Source organism: Sciurus vulgaris (genome assembly GCF_902686455.1).
Source record: "Sciurus vulgaris genome assembly, chromosome: 18".
NCBI lineage: Eukaryota > Metazoa > Chordata > Mammalia > Rodentia > Sciuridae > Sciurus > Sciurus vulgaris.
In genome coordinates this window covers 21,364,166-21,380,631 of record NC_136479.1, presented here as the reverse complement: position 1 = coordinate 21,380,631, position 16,466 = coordinate 21,364,166, and the positions used below count along the sequence as shown (strand labels likewise).

The 16,466-nt window shown below is 49.6% G+C and overlaps 2 protein-coding genes across 27 annotated transcripts in view; one reads left to right on the top strand and one right to left on the bottom strand.

The window, feature by feature from the left end:
• Nucleotides 1–16,466, bottom strand: part of SGF29 (SAGA complex associated factor 29) — a 209,538-nt gene that overhangs the window by 137,737 nt on the left and 55,335 nt on the right. The gene's annotated exons all lie outside the window — the stretch shown is intronic.
• ATXN2L (ataxin 2 like) lies at nucleotides 3,633–16,193 on the top strand. 26 transcript variants are annotated; one of them, XM_079121479.1, is made up of 24 exons: nucleotides 3,673–4,766; nucleotides 6,256–6,292; nucleotides 6,506–6,562; nucleotides 6,646–6,717; nucleotides 7,029–7,179; nucleotides 7,590–7,714; nucleotides 8,841–8,932; nucleotides 9,651–9,851; nucleotides 10,451–10,626; nucleotides 10,781–10,891; nucleotides 11,411–11,623; nucleotides 11,715–11,786; nucleotides 11,974–12,044; nucleotides 12,209–12,504; nucleotides 12,583–12,652; nucleotides 13,144–13,290; nucleotides 13,415–13,487; nucleotides 13,581–13,768; nucleotides 14,112–14,241; nucleotides 14,337–14,458; nucleotides 14,613–14,825; nucleotides 15,108–15,351; nucleotides 15,501–15,660; nucleotides 15,921–16,193. In XM_079121479.1, exons 1-23 carry the CDS (start codon nucleotides 4,465–4,467, stop codon nucleotides 15,653–15,655), a joined length of 3,318 nt encoding a protein of 1,105 aa, XP_078977605.1. In that variant the 5' UTR covers nucleotides 3,673–4,464; the 3' UTR covers nucleotides 15,656–15,660; nucleotides 15,921–16,193. The 26 variants fall into 26 exon arrangements, with proteins under 26 accessions (XP_078977603.1, XP_078977605.1, XP_078977597.1 ...); XM_079121471.1 differs by having other exon boundaries at nucleotides 15,898–16,193; XM_079121467.1 differs by having other exon boundaries at nucleotides 3,687–4,766; nucleotides 15,624–15,660.

The window sequence follows — 16,466 nt, the reverse complement described above, 5'->3', positions numbered from 1 at the left end:
CATTTTATTGAATCCCACTATGGACAGATGAGTGAGTGTAAATACTGCAGAAGGCGTGGGATGCAGGGCCAGCTAGGGAGGGTCAGGACGTGGCAAGATTAGAAGCCCTCATGATTCTTTATCATCAGTGAAATGACCTGGAAGATCACCGCAGAGAAGATGAAAATAACGATGAAGCCGATGGTCAAAATGATGTTGAAGATCAGGGCCCAGATGTTCTGGCACTTGGCAGTGGAGGCAAAGGCCTGAGCCCTAGTTAGGTGACCCAACATCTTCCTGTCCCTAGACTTCACAGAATAGGTGAAGGCTCTGAAGCCCAGACAGCAGAAGTTCATGTAGAGCGTGAACAGGGACCAGAGAACATGGTCAGGCACAGAGTTATTGCTAGGCATGTTGATCATGGTGGTCATCTGGGGGACCTAGCTGGGGCCCCCCTATCAGGGACACTTCTTACTTCTCCTTGTGCATCTCCTGGCTTTGGGTGACACAGTGTTGAGAGAGAAGCAGCCTTGGCCAGTGAGGTTGGAAGGGGAAGAACAGAGCCTGCATTCAGTTGTTTAAGTACTTACCTGATCCTTGCTGATTTAATTTTTGGTCTATTTCAGAATATGTTAACACAGTTAGAAGTAAAAACTCCATGAAAAGGTCTACTCAAAGCAGTGTCTCCCCTCCCCAGTCAGAACTTCCTGGCTTCCTTTAATAAGACTGTAAACCAAGAAATCCTCATTTCTTCCTCTACCTCCAAAAGTAACTAATTTGACTCATTTTTGGTCTATTCTTTTTGTATTTTTCTTTGTAAAAACCTGCACATCCATTTGTTTTGTTACTCTCCTTTCTTATACAAAAACTAGCCCACTAGATAGTCTTTTGAACTTTTCTTTCTTAACAGCATATCTTGTGAATCACTGTAGCATATTATTATTCCTTTTTCAAGAGATGGTGTCTTGCTATGACCCCCAGGTTGGCTCTGAATGCCAGGGCTAAGGTAATCTTCCTGCCCCAGACTCCCAAATAGTTAGGACTACAGGTGTGTGCTCCTCAGCTGAATTTCTTTTTTTGTTTGTTACTAGGGATTGAACCAGGGTGCTTTACCACTGGGCTACACCCCCAGTGATTTTTATGTTTGAGACAGGGTTTCTCTAAATTGCTTAAGTCCTCATTAAGCTAGCCTCAAAGCTGCAATACTCCTGCCTCAGCCTCCTGAGCCACTGTGCCTGGCTCTCAGCTAATTTTTAAATCGCATGCAATAAGATAGCATTTACCAATTAGTGAGTGGGTGCTAGCGATTGAGCTGAGAGAGGGATAGAAAAATGCCCTTCATGATATCAGACTCCACAAGAAACAAATACACAAGAACACAGTGCTTTGGAGGCCTGGAGGAAGGAGTCAATAACAAGAGACATTTGAGCTTGAAATGAGAAAGCAGAGAATCAGAAGGGAATTGTGTGTGTAGAAACAGGACTCGGGCAGACAGAGTTGAATTAGGACAAAGCTGGCTATGGAAAAGGGAGTTTAACGGGGCTAAAACTTAGAATTTGAAAGTGGGTACAGAAAGGGCTGGGGAGCAGGTAGACATGCACAGTGAGGCTGAGAGGTGGCACTTCACCTTGTTGTGAGGTAATGCTGGGAAAAAGCTGAACTGTTATGGTACCTGGGAGACAAGAAGGTCTTTAAAGTACCCTTTAGATTCATTCACCTTATAAATATTCAATTGACTGCCTACCTTGCACTAGATATCACAGGGAGAGAAGTAGGAGTCAAGACCCCAATCATAGGGAACTAACATTAGCAGGAAGACAGAATTCAGGGAGCCTAGGAAAAGAAGGGTAAATTGCTGGTCAAGCACCCACGAGAGGAACCTAACACATTTGACTGAGGTGGGGTGACAATATTTCCCAAAGAGTAAGAGGGACTCACAGCTAGCCATGTTTGTGTTTGGGAGGGAGGAGTTGGGAACAGTTCCAATGCTTGTGCCTTCTGCAGAAAGAATGGAACTTTGGGATTAAGATGGCATGCCCAGGCAGGAGAGGTGGAGCACACCTGTAATCCCAGAGACTCACAACTCAGGAGGCTGCGGCAGGAGGACACCAAATCGCAGCCAAGCCTCAGCAACTTAAGACCATGTTGCGAATTAAAAAAGGAAGAAAAAAAGAAAAAGAAAAAGGACTGGGGATGTTGCTCAGTGCCCCTGGGTTCAATCCCCCAGTACAAAAACCAAACAAACAACAAAAAAAGCAAACCACATGCCAATCACTGATGCATTCCATTTGCCTTTAAAACCTGGGCTAAGGCTACCTACCTGTCTTTAGTATTTGGGTTCATTTTGACAAAATCATACACACAAAGAATTTCAATTCCCATTCCCTTCTTTCCCACCATTCCTCTGTCCCTTTTTTTCTTCCTATTTTATTGACCTTCTTTTCACTCCTTTATTTTTTATTATTATTTTTAAAATAAACTTCAAAGTGAGATTCCCTTTGGAACATTTATATATATATGTAACATAATTTTATTAGATTCATTCCATATTTCTTCCCCTTTCCCTTCTTTTCTCCCTCCCTCTCATCTACTCTGATTTTTAAAATTTTTATTTATTTATTTATTTATATATTTTGGGAGCACTGAGGATTGAACCCAGGGGTGCTCTACCACTGAGTATAGTCCCAGACCTTTCTATTTTTAATTTTGAGATAGAGTCTCCCTAAATTGCCAAGGCTGACCTTGAACTTGCAATTCTCCTGCCTTGGTCTTCCCAGGCTCTGGGATTACAGACAAGCACCATGATGTCCAGCTTGTCTTTTATCTAATTTATGTTCCAGCCAAGCTGAATTTTTTATGTTATTCTTGCCTAGAAATCTATCTCCCTACCCTCTTCTCAATTTAGATGTCACCTAATGTTGGATATATACTGGATAATGTGATGATATACTTACCTTCTCTCATAGTGCTCTGCTTCAGCTAACAGATCTCATCAAATTATTTAAACCACTAACTTGAACTTTTTTAAAGAAAGGATTCTATTTTAAGAAGCCTATATTTTAATTTTTTTTTAGTTGTTGGACCTTTATTTACGTGCAATTCTGAGAAGCAAACCCAGTGCCTCACACATGCTAGGCAAGTGCTCTACCACTGAGCTACAACCCCAGCCCAACTTGGAACTCTTTGAGCAATAAGTGGTTTAATTACTCTTGTGTGCAAATTATCTAGATTAATGTTCAACTCATTTCAAATAAATGAAGGCTGCCTTCATTGCAGACTTGGGCAAAGGATTTTTAGTTTTGTTTTGCAGTTTTGGGGATCGAATCCAGGCAGAGGCTAGGGCTCTACTACTGAGCTACAGATACCCCCAGCCAACTGGTGTAGCGTTTTGAAGTAGACCCTCGGAATTTTGGCTTTCGATGATACCGTTCAAGGATTCACTCTCAGGTATTAAGAAATAGCAATTTAGGTTTTACCGGAATTTAAAATTTAGCACTGGGAATAGATTTAACTGCAAGGCAAGCACGCTCAAACTTTTTTTTTTTTTTTTTTGCACTGGGCATTGAATCCAGGAGCGCTTTACCTCTGACCTTCTCGAAGATGGCTTCAACCTGTGATCCTCCTGCCTCAGCCGCCCGAGTCGCGGGGATTACAGGTGTGCGCTAGCACGCCCAGCTCAAACTTTAATGCGCATCAACCTTTTATTCAAAGCAGATGCGGTGAAATGTGGCTCGTTTGGAAAACTACCACCTGCCTGAAGCAGCAGTTGCTAGGTCGTCCAGTTCCCGGGATTTTTTGGCACCTAACTCCGCCCACCGGTACCCAAGTGGCGGAAGAACCTCACGCCACGACGTGACAGCTCACACTGCTGCGGAGGCATCCTGACGTTACGCCGGCGGCGTGGGCGGGGCGGCCGGTCCTTCCTCTCCGTTTCTTCGGCTCCTCCCCCAGAGCTTCACACGCTCATTGTGAAGCGACAGCGGCCGCCAGCCTCTAAGGCGGTTTGAGACCTAGAGACCTTAAATCCTTGGCGCGCGTGAGCGCCCGCGCTGCTCCTTACCCACACCAAGGGCCAGGGGTGCGAGGGTCACCTATTTGATCCTCTCCCCGCCTCTCGCCCGGAGCTAACCGCCCGGTGCGCGCGGGCACCTCGCGCCGCGCTCCCTCCTCCCCGCCCCCCTTCGGAGCTCCCGCCCGCACGCTCCTCCCCTCCCCTCTCCCCAGCGACGCGCACGCGCGCCAAGCCGGCTCGCGCCCTCTCGCTTTCCTCCGGCCCGCGAGACCCCCTCCCCTTCCGCCTCGCGGCGCTTCCTCGCGCCGCGGTCTTCTCTATCCACCCCCGACACCGCGGGGCTCCCCCCGCCCGCCAACGGCGGGTCCCCAGCTTCCCGATCCCCCTCGCTTCCCGCGCTCTCTGGCGGGGACCCAGCCCCGGCCCCCTCTCTCCCTCCCTTCCCTCTGATTCCCCTTCCGGACGCTGCCATCATGTTGAAGCCTCAGCCGCCACAACAGACCTCCCAGCCCCAGCAGCCGCCCCCCACGCAACAGGCCGTGGCTCGCCGGCCTCCCGGCGGCACCAGTCCTCCCAACGGCGGCCTCCCGGGGCCACTGGCCCCCGCCGCTGCTCCCCCAGGACCTCCCGCGGCTGCCTCTCCCTGCCTGGGGCCTCCGGCTACTGCCGGCAGCGGGCTCCGCCGGGGAGCCGAAAGCATCCTGGCGCCGCAACCGCCGCCGCCGCAGCAGCAACATCAAGAGAGGCCAGGGGCAGCCGCCATCGGCAGCGCCAGGTGAGGAGGGGTGGGCTTCCGGGCGCGGGAGCCTAGGCTGCAAGGAGGCGGCGGCGGCTCGGTTCCGGCGGGGTGGGCCCAAGCCCGGCGTCTTTGAGGGGCGCCGGGAGCCGAGAGTCCCCGTGAAGATAGGAGTGGCCCCTCAGGTCCCAACAGGTCGGAGGGAAAGGGTCCCCGGCGGCCACCAGGAAATCTAGGGGCCGTGCTCGGCTCTCGGGGCCTAGTTGGGGCTCGGGGCTCGGGATCCGGACCCTGAGGGGAGGCGGGGCGCGTCCCGCCAGCGCCGTCGGAACCGGGAGTTGGGGGGGGGGGTGAGGAGGTGTTCGGGGTCCCCGGCTCCATTACCACGAAGGGTCTCGCGGTCCCCGGCTTCAGCCAATGGGGAGTCAGCTGCGGGAAAGGGTCCCCGGCCGTAGCCAATGGAGGGGGGCGCGCGGCCCACAGTTTGGCCAATGGGGAGGGAGGGACTTGGGAGCGAGTTGCTACCTCCCCCTTGCCGGTCTGGCCAGTAGGAGGGGAGCGGGGTGGGCGGGGGCACGGAAGGAGCGACTACTAGGAGGACTGCGGGCCGGGAACCCCCAGCGCGCGCGCGCCCTCCCCGTACGTGCGCGCGGATGCTCTGTCTTATGACCCGGGCATTCGCGTGTCCCGGTAACTCCTAGGGCAGGGGCTGGGAGTGTGCGTGAAGGGATTCGTCTGGTGTCAGGTGGATGAGTAGTGGACACACCACTCAGTTTCTTCTGTGTGCGCGTGTGTGTGCGCGCGCGCGCGTGCGCGTGTTAATGCGATTGAGAGTGGCAATACACGCAGGCGCAGTGGGTTCTGATAGCGGGAGGGGGGATTTTGAAGAGGCCCGTGGGCTTTAGTGCGCAGGCGCAGACCGGGCGAGGCCTCCCGGTGGATGGCTTTTGCGGCTGCGCTGTCCCCCAGCCCCGCCAACGGCCCCCTCATCGCCCTCCTCAACTGCCGGTTACATCAGCCATCGAGGAGCAGTGTTACCTGTCGATTGGTGACCCCTGCAGAGTGGGTAACAGGCTAAATGAGTAATGAGTGTGCCGGGGTGGGGTGTGGAGGGAATACCCCTCCTCCCAGGGTTTGGGGCATAAGGCTTCTGAAAATGATTTTTTTTTCCGTTTGGGAGGTAGTGTGCCTGAGCTGAGTAGTTCTGCATCTGCGCCCCTGAGCGTTCACCTTCACATCTGGGGAGGGTTGCTGGTTATTGAATACTACAGCATTTGTCCGTTGGAAGCATGCAGCTCTGTCCCCTTGGAGAAAGTGAGAGGGCTGTGTTGCATTGGCCATTACAGCAGTTGACAGCCATTATTGACCGAGGTTTTGTTTTACTGGCATTTAGAGGAAATGTGTTTATTGGCATTTAATGTCTACTTTCTTCCTTTTTAGAGTTTTAAAAATCTTTTTGATTAATTTCCTTGTAGGCTAAATCAGCAATGCTAACCAGTAACTAGTTTCTCGTTTCCCTCTCTTTTAGGGGACAGAGCACAGGAAAAGGACCCCCACAGTCACCTGTGAGTTCCTTTTTCCCTTTTATATGATTTAAAAACCTAAAAGACAAATAAATGGGAATATAGGGCAGAATAGGTACATTTGACCGTGATGGTGAAATGGACTCAGGAGGTTTGGAGGCACTGCACAAATAAGGTGGATGTGGGTAGACTGTGACCATTTAGAAAGTGGACTGTTTATTCACTACTTCTTTCTCTTTCTTATGTTACTGACAGGTGTTTGAAGGTGTTTATAACAACTCCAGGATGCTGCATTTCCTGACAGCTGTTGTGGTGAGGACTTAACTCCTAGGTTGTTTGAGGAATGCAATGCGTCAGTTTTCTAGAGTCACTCTCCTTAATCTCCATTCTCCTAGGGCTCCACTTGTGACGTAAAGGTGAAAAATGGCACCACCTATGAAGGCATTTTCAAAACTTTGAGCTCAAAGGTCAGTGTATATGAATGTTTATTTTTGGCACTGCATGGGAAGAGAAGGAGTAGAATGAACTTGAGGGTGTGTTTTCAGTGGTATTGGAAAATGCTGTTAATCATTTATGTAGAACTTATGTTTAAAATTCAAAAATGTTAAGATAAAAAGTTTAAGTCTTTTCTGAGTCCTGTGGCTGAAGTTGAGAATACAGGCATATGAGAATGAGGTGTAGGGCAAAATATAGAAAGGGTAAGAGAAATACATCATATTTTTGCCTTCACATTTCTTGATACTGATGCTTGGGTGTTGGGGGAATGGGTCTTTTGTAGTTTGAACTGGCGGTAGACGCTGTGCACCGGAAAGCAACTGAGCCAGCAGGTGGTCCTCGTCGAGAAGACATTGTAGACACCATGGTGTTTAAACCGAGTGATGTCATGCTTGTCCATTTCCGAAATGTTGACTTCAATTATGCTACTAAAGGTATGATGGTGCTAGGCTATTGTGTCAGACTTAGTAAAAGGAAGTTTATGTATAGGTAGAATATATTAACATTTTCTTTACTACCTTTCACGACTGAGGAAGAGGGCTGAATTTTTCTTGTTGAAAATGTGTTTTGATATCTAGTATCTGGGGGGCAAATTCTGACTTGTTATGGTTTTTCATATTTTCTCTGTTTTCAAATTACTGTTCCTTATGAACTATTAAGATCAGGGTTTTCATGCTGTGCCCCACCTCCCATACCCCGTAAGCACAGGTACCCTAAATCTGGGCTTGTTAAAATATCTTTGTTCCTGAACTACTTATGAGGGGAGGGGGTAAAGGTGAGGGGAAAAAAAAGCTGTCAAAGTCAGGTGACACCTGACTCCTGATCTTCAACTCTGTCCCCACAGACAAGTTCACTGACTCAGCCATTGCCATGAACTCGAAGGTGAATGGGGAGCACAAAGAGAAAGTGCTTCAGCGCTGGGAGGGCGGTGACAGCAACAGTGATGATTATGACCTCGAGTCTGACATGGTACAGTTTCCTTCCCTGAGAACTGGGCAGCTACAATGTGGGTTGATGGCAATGACACGTTGGAACCAGGAGTTGATTGTTGAAAATGAGGGAGAAAAATGTTGACTGTTGCCTGTTTGTGTGGTTAGCAAATAGAAAAGTATGGAAAAGAGCTTAACAAAAGTACCAGTTGTACGCTTCATAATTGACAATTATTAACTTCTGCTTCATGGCATCTATTTTTTTTTAATATAACAAAAAGTAGAAGTGAGATTGACTAATGTAGACCCATTTGCCTTTCTAAAACAGCTACCTTGATACATTTAGAATCTTGTGAATGAGTACATTTCATGTTTAATTTGTAGAAGAATCTATTTTTAATTTGAACTTTTCATACTCATACACAGGTCCAGTTGATTGCTCTTAACTGTATGCATATACCAGTGTGTACATACACCAAATTGTATTCCTTTTTTTATTTATCTGTAGTTTGTTACCATTATTTTGCTATTAAAAACAGTGTCTTGCTGGGTGTGTTGGTGCCGGTTGCTCAGGAGGCTGAGAGAAGATTTCAAGTTCAAGGCCAGCCCTAGTATCTTTGCCTAAACCACTTGGAAAGATCCTGTCTTTAAATAAATAAATAAATGAATAAGGCCCCTGGGCTAAATTTTCAGTACCACAAACAAAAAAATAGCATCTTTGTGGGTGTGGTGGTGGACACCTATAGTTCTAGTGATTCAGGAGGCTGAGACAGGAGAATCACAAGTTTGAGTCTAGCCTTGGCAAATTAGAGCTTGTCTCAAAATAAAAAATACAAAGGACTAGGGATGTAATTCAGTGATTAAAGCACTTCTGGGTTCCATTCCCAGTGCCGCTTGCCCAATAGTGTCTTACTGGACCTTAGAACATATATTTCCATATATAAATTTTTCAAGGCTGTAAATCTAGAAGTAGATTTGTTAGGTCTTTACACTGTATGTTTTAGTGGTTATTGCCAATATATGCTACAAATTGGCAGTGTTAGTTGATGCTCTAGCCAGCCCTGTCCCATTATTCCATACACTCTGGTCACATTTTTCTTCTTCACCAGATGGAAAAACCAGGTTCCTTGCTGAGTTTTAAAACTTTCTCCCTTTATATTCCTTAGTCCAATGGATGGGACCCCAATGAAATGTTCAAGTTCAATGAGGAGAATTACGGCGTGAAGACCACCTATGATAGTAGTCTCTCTTCTTACACGTGAGTATTTTGGTGCTTCTTAGGTGGTACAGTTGGGGTTGTGGGATCACCAACAGAAGGCAGATCTCTAGGTGGAACATAGTTTTTATACCTGCTTTTCTGGGTATCTAGGTAACCCTCTCCCTCTCCTGGCTGCCTTGTGAACTGCTCCCTGCAGCGTATTCTGATTCCAGACCACCCATGTGTAGAATTAGCTACTTGGTTATTCATCCACCCATACCTTTTCCCTAGAACATAAAAAAACATAAGCATAATATTTAGGATATGTTAGCTGGACATGGCGTTGAACTCCTATAATCCCAGTTCCTCAGAAGGCTGAGAGAGGATGATGGCAAGTTTAAGGCCAGTCTGGGAAACTTAGTGACATCCTGATAAAAATAAAAAGGGCTAGTGGCAGAGCACCCTTGGGTTCAATCCCTGGTACTGGAAAAAAGAAAGGATTTTGAATATATCTTAGTTCTCTGCCTGAGACCCAATAAATACCCATTTAAATATGTTTTGACAAGGATGATGTGGAGCTCAGTGATAAAGCACTTAACATGCACAGGGACCCTAGGTCTGATCCACAGCACTGCAAAAGAATAGCTATTAGTGGAGGAATTAAGTACCATTTGCCTGAATGCCTGAACTGGCTATGGGACTGATAAGAATGCTTTCCATTTTCTTCTTTTGTTCCCGGTTGGTGATGGGATGTGGTGGTCTGTGGGTGTTTGTTCAGGGTACCCTTAGAAAAGGACAACTCCGAAGAGTTCCGTCAGCGGGAGCTGCGCGCAGCCCAGTTGGCTCGGGAGATTGAGTCAAGCCCCCAGTATCGCCTGCGAATTGCCATGGAGAATGACGACGGGCGCACTGAGGAGGAGAAGCACAGTGCAGTCCAGCGGCAGGGGTCAGGGCGAGAGAGCCCCAGCTTGGCATCCAGGTATTTGCTGGGGCAGCAAGGGCTTGGGCTGAGACCTTTGTACAGATTGTTAAATATCACCACGTTGTTAGATGAAAGTTAATGCCTAGTTATCCTTAATTTGTGAGTTAGGAGATTGAATTGTACAGAGATTAATTTGCAACAAGGCCAAGGCTTACAGATTTAGAAAGAAAAGCTTTTTTTAAAAAAAATGTCATATAGTATGTTTTGTTCATCAAAATGAAATCAAACTACTATGACCTTGTGAAAGCTCTACCTTAAACTGCAGTCCGATTCCTCCTAAGACTCAGGAGTGGTAGAATTGTGGAGCATGACCAGGTTGTTTGGGTCAGGGTTCCTGTAACACAAGGTCACAAGCCTCAAGGTTTAACTCAAACTGATTTTCAGGTAGAATAGTGATAAAAGCTGGAGCCAGGAAATGTGTCCACAGGGCAACTTCAGAAAGGCCTCATGTTGCCAAATTGTGTGGGGTGTTCCTAGTACTAGGAATTGATACCAGGTCTTCACACATGCTAGGCAAGTTGTCTACCATTAAGCTACATACATCCGTATCCAAAATGTTCTGCAGCTATCTTCCCTTATTTAAACTCTTTCCCTAGGGAGGGGAAGTATATCCCTCTGCCTCAACGTGTTCGAGAAGGTCCCCGGGGAGGAGTTCGGTGCAGCAGTTCTCGGGGTGGCCGGCCTGGCCCTAGCTCTTTGCCACCTCGTGGCCCTCATCATCTTGACAATAGTAGCCCTGGCCCAGGTTCTGAGGCACGTGGTATTAATGGAGGTGAGTTATGAAGCAGACTTATGGTAGAGGGTGGGATGGAAAGAAAGTAGGAAGGGTGATTGAAAGGATTTAGACCATTTAGGAAGATGATGAGTTGGTGATGACATAATAGCAGGTTCTCTATATCTTCTTATTCTTCATCTTTTGGAAATAGGTCCTTCCCGCATGTCACCCAAGGCACAGCGTCCTCTGAGAGGTGCCAAGACTCTGTCTTCACCCAATAGCAGGCCTTCTGGAGAAGCTTCTGTTCCACCTCCTCCTGCAGGTAAAGCTTCAGTGATGTTGGATGAGGAAATGAGTAGAAATTTGTACCTGGAGATAAACATTCCTTGGAATGATGGGATGGGGGATAAGTTGTATTAGAGGGCTTGGTTTTATCTTTTGGAGGAAGAAATTTTTCAGTTTCCCTAGTATAGAAATCTGACCCATCAGTCCATGGGTTGTAGGTTGGCTGACAGATGTCTTTTTTCATTTAGATTTGAATTTGTTTCCAACACTCTTAAAGCATGAGAAGTCATAGAAATTTTGCAGATTATTTTGAAATATGTGAAATTCTGCCAACACCGAGCCTGTCTTACTGCATGGCTCTAGCTGGCACAGAAGCACAACTGTTTCTTTACGCATTCCAGTCTTTCATGGTGCCCTTAAGATCATTTACCTGCTTTATGTTACCTACCTTGGCCTTCTAGAGTTCAGTTTGTGGCCCTAGGTATAATAAATGTGTATGGGTTTTAGTAAGTTCCCTGTACTTGCTGTTTATTGACCAGCAGTAACCATTGTACAGCTCTCCCTTTTCTTCCAGTGGGCCGGATGTACCCTCCGCGCTCTCCCAAGTCTGCTGCCCCTGCCCCAATCTCTGCTTCCTGTCCTGAGCCTCCTATTGGCTCTGCAGTAGCAACCTCTTCAGCCTCTATCCCTGTGACATCATCAGTTGCGGATACTGGAGTGGGCTCCATCTCCCCAGCTTCTCCAAAGATCTCACTGGCCCCTACTGATGGTAAGAGCCAGGTGGTTGAGTGCTGTGAACAATATAAAGTGTGACTCTGGACAGGAGGACCTTCAGGCACCTCTCTCTCTTTCCTTGTCAGTAAAAGACCTCCCAACCAAGGAACCTGGCAGAACTCTGGAGCCTCAAGAGCTGGCCCGGATAGCTGGGAAAGGTGAGTGTGATGCCCCTTTGTTGACGAGAGTTTTCAGGAAGAGGCATTGTCTATTACCCCTTCACTTGTAGTTACTCCTTTGGAATTCTCATTTTTCTTTGGTTTCTTGTCCTCTGGGCTACGAGTTCTGTGTAGACACCTTTGAGAAAGAGATGTATTTTCTCCTTTTTCCACCATTTTCTCATAGTCCCTGGCCTTCAGAATGAGCAGAAACGATTTCAACTGGAAGAACTGAGAAAGTTTGGGGCCCAGTTTAAGGTACATGAAGTATGGAAATTAATTAGATGTTAGCAGGGGGTATGGAGGATTTGTAGAAAAGACAGAAGGGCCAAGTGGGTATAAGAGACGAGTTCAAGCTGACAGGAGGAGGCAAGCCTGAGGTCTGGATCAAACAGCATGATAATGTATCTCTCTCCTTCCAGCTTCAGCCTAGTAGCTCCCCTGAGACCAGCCTGGATCCTTTTCCTCCTCGAATTTTAAAGGAGGAGGTCAAAGGGAAGGAGAAGGAAGTTGATGGTCTATTGACGTCAGAACCCATGGGGTCCCCAGTCTCGTCTAAGACAGAATCCGTATCGGATAAGGAGGACAAACCACCCCTGGCACCTGCAGGAAGCACGGAGGGGCCGGAGCAACCCCCACCTCCTTGCCCAAACCAAACTGGCAGCCCCCCGGTGGGGCTCATCAAGGGAGATGACAAGGATGAGGGCCCTGTTGCTGAGTAAGTGGGGTTGGGGGCTGAGTGGATGTCGAGTGGTGAGGGGAAACCATGAGGTCCTAACTTTATTTTTTCTCACAGACAAGTAAAGAAATCAACGTTGAACCCCAATGCCAAGGAATTTAATCCCACGAAGCCTCTGCTGTCTGTGGTGAGATGGGACAGGAGAATGTGGACTTGGGTTTCTGTGAGGGAATCTTGGGAGCAGGCTAGAACAGCAGAGGTGGGGAGCACTTCACTTCCAGGACCACTGGACTGTCCAGCAGTGCAAGGAGATACTACAAAAGTATAGGGTAGCTGCAGTTGTGCTTGTTTGGGAAGAAAGGAGTCTTGAGGTTGGGTGAGTCTGACAGGTGTTGAGTTTCTCCAAGAGGTTCTTAGCGTTGGAGTATTTGAGACCATTTTGAGTTTGGATTTCATTTAGACCAACTAACTTTGCTTGAACCTGTAGCTTACAGGGTTTATGGATCTTGGACAAGCCATTTAACCTGTTTTCCCACATGTAATGCCCATGTCAGGGTTTGATGGGGGGTTTAAAAGTGCAGGATGTGTTTAGCACACAACGTTGTGAATGCCAGCTCTTATGACTGGGTAGGAGTGGGAACACAGAAATTAAATGTTATCCTCCTTTGTCTCTTACAGAACAAATCCACAAGTACCCCAACTTCTCCAGGGCCCCGAACTCATTCAACCCCCTCCATCCCGGTGCTGACAGCAGGCCAGAGTGGACTGTACAGCCCCCAGTACATCTCCTACATACCTCAGATCCACATGGGACCAGCTGTGCAGGTAGGAGAAGAACCTTGGGGCCCAGGGTAAGAAGAGTAGAGTTTGGTGGACAGACTGGGGGACCAGGTCAGGCCAGTACTAAACATTGATAAGCAAGCTGAGCCTCGTGTGTCCTTGTCCCTAGGCACCTCAGATGTATCCATATCCTGTATCCAATTCGGTGCCTGGGCAGCAGGGCAAGTACCGAGGAGCAAAAGGTGAGCAGGGTCAGGAGGGGCAATTGGTGGGGCTGCCTGGTACCTTCTGGCAGATGGAGCTTGAGCTCTGCACTCTTTTCCCCCCACCCTCAGGCTCCCTCCCACCCCAGCGCTCAGACCAACACCAGCCAGCCTCAGCCCCTCCGATGATGCAGGCTGCTGCAGCTGCTGGCCCACCCCTGGTGGCTGCCACACCTTACTCTTCCTACATCCCCTACAACCCGCAGCAGTTCCCAGGCCAGCCTGCCATGATGCAGCCTATGGCCCACTACCCCTCACAGGTGACCATGGCACGGGGGGGAGGGGTGGGTACAGAGCCCTTGCCAGGTATCCCATCTTCTCCATCTCCACCACTTGTGTGCTGGGTGAGGGAGATAGGTGCATGATTGGCAGTTTCAGACTTGGGCTGAAATCCTGGCTCTAACAGGGCTTGATGCCTGTAACAAGATATTGAACGCCTGCTTCTGAGTTTTTTCTTCTGAAGTGTAAATAAGTTAGCGTCTGCTTGACAGGATTACTGTAAACCTCAGATAAGTAAGGTAGCTGCTGAGGCCCAGGCAGTGTTGTGCACCCATTGACCAGCCTCCCTAGTTGGCTGAACTAATTCTCTCTTCATCCCATCAGCCGGTGTTTGCCCCCATGCTTCAAAGCAGCCCACGCATGCTGACGTCGGGTAGCCATCCCCAGGCCATTGTGTCATCCTCCACTCCTCAGTACCCTTCTGCAGAGCAGCCCACTCCCCAAGCCCTCTATGGTGAGTTCTGCTTGCCTTCCCCTCTGCTCTGGGCTGTACTCCCTAGTGGCTTCCAGTGTGCTCAGCACTGGTTCTCTTCCTTCCTCCTGCTGCAGCCACTGTTCACCAGTCCTATCCACACCATGCCACGCCGCTCCACGCCCACCAGCCACAGCCGGCCACCACACCTACTGGGAGCCAGCCGCAGTCACAGCATGCGGCCCCCAGTCCCGTCCAGGTGCTTACTGTTGGGGATCTGAAGGGTGGCTGGAAGAGAGAGAGAGAGCCTGGCATCATCATTATTCCCCAGTGGGGAGAGCAGGAGTCAGAAGTGGTTGGCCTGGTACCAGAGAAGTACATGGCACTCACGTTTCCCTTCGCCTCTCCAACAGCACCAGGCGGGGCAGGCCCCACACCTGGGCAGTGGACAGCCACAGCAGAATCTGTACCACCCAGGGGCCCTGACAGGCACGCCGCCCTCTCTGCCACCGGGACCTTCTGCCCAGTCCCCTCAGAGCAGCTTCCCCCAGCCAGCCGCTGTGTATGCCATCCATCCCCACCAGCAGCTGCCCCACGGCTTCACCAATATGGCCCATGTTACCCAGGTAAGCATCCAAGGAACTGCTCCTGCTGGATCTTTTTGCCAATGGAAATGAGCCATGGGGCTGTTCCTTTCTTTCTTTTCTTTTTTTTCGTGGTCTGGGGATTAGAACCCAGAGCCTTGTGCACTCTACCACCTGAACTAAATCCCTAGCCCTGGGGGTGGGGGTGGCTGTCTCTTTCTGGAGGTTACTGTACCACCTGTGCAGGAGTGTCTCCAGTTCTTGGATTCTCAAGTCCCTTCTCAGGCTTCTGTAGTACTCCTAGCTGCTTTTTCTCCTTCACAGGCCCATGTCCAAACTGGAATCACAGCAGCCCCGCCCCCTCACCCTGGGGCTCCCCACCCGCCCCAGGTGATGCTGCTGCACCCACCCCAGAGCCATGGGGGGCCCCCCCAAGGCGCGGTGCCCCAGAGTGGGGTGCCTGCACTCTCAGCTTCCACACCCTCACCCTACCCCTACATCGGACACCCCCAAGGTGAGCAGCCTGGCCAGGCGCCTGGATTTCCAGGAGGAGCCGATGACAGGATTCGTGAGTTCTCGTTAGCTGGGGGAATTTGGCATGGAAGAGCTGAGGGGCTGCAGGTGGGGCAGGATGCACGGGTTCTGGGTGGGGAGTGAGGGGTCTTGGAGGCAGGGCTGTCCCACAGGGCGCCCGCCGACCTGCACCTGTCTGTGAAGTATGTAGGGTGGGCAGAAGCCACAGTCGCCGCCGCCAGGGGCTTGCTCCTGGCTCTGTCCTTTGCTTCCCTCCGTCCTCGCTCAGTTGTGATCCAGCAGCCCCCCTCCCCACTGCCTCCCCAGCTCTCAGTGACCCCGACTGTCTCCTGACTTAGCCGAGGTAAGGTCAGCGCAGCAGACAGGGCCAGACTGGGGTGTGGGGGGCTGAGCTGGGCACACGAGTAAGGGCTCTGGCTTACTGGGAAACAGCGATTGACCTGTGCTTCTGACAGCCCCATGAGACACCTTGAGGAGGCCGCTCCTACCCACACACCCCCACAGCCCCTGGACGCATTGATGAAGGGACAGCTGCTTGGGTTCTAATGCTCCTGCTCTCTTCTCTTTCCCCTCCAACCAGTTCAATCTCATCCCTCCCAGCAGCTCCCCTTCCACCCCCCGGGGAACTGAAGATTGTCCTGGCCGCGACCTGAGACCTCCATGAGTGGAGGGAAGAGTGATCTATGTCTCTTCCCCCAGCAGCTCGGACCAGTCCCAGCCCCCCAACCCCCCCTTTCCCCGGGGGAGCTGGGGAATTCCTGCCAAGCACCTTGAATGGGAGGGGCCTCAAAGTGGGCAGGGCCAGGGTCCAGCAGGGGTGGGGGGTTCCTGCTCCGCCCCTGCCTGTTCCCACCCAATCTTGCCCTCCCATCCTCTCATCTACTCCCCCCCACCCCCGCTGGAGACGGAAGATCTTTTATTTTCTATTATTTATAACCTCAGACTTGGGCCCCCTGTTCTTTCTTCCCCATTAACTTGAGTGACCTGCGTGAGAGACAGACAGACAGATGCCCCACAAGGATGGTTGGACAAGGACTTTTACTTTTTATTACATAAAAATATTAAAAAATAAATAAAAAAAAATAAAATTTTAAACTAACTTAACTTGCTTATAGTTTGCTCTTTAGAGGTGAGAGGAAGGTTATAGTT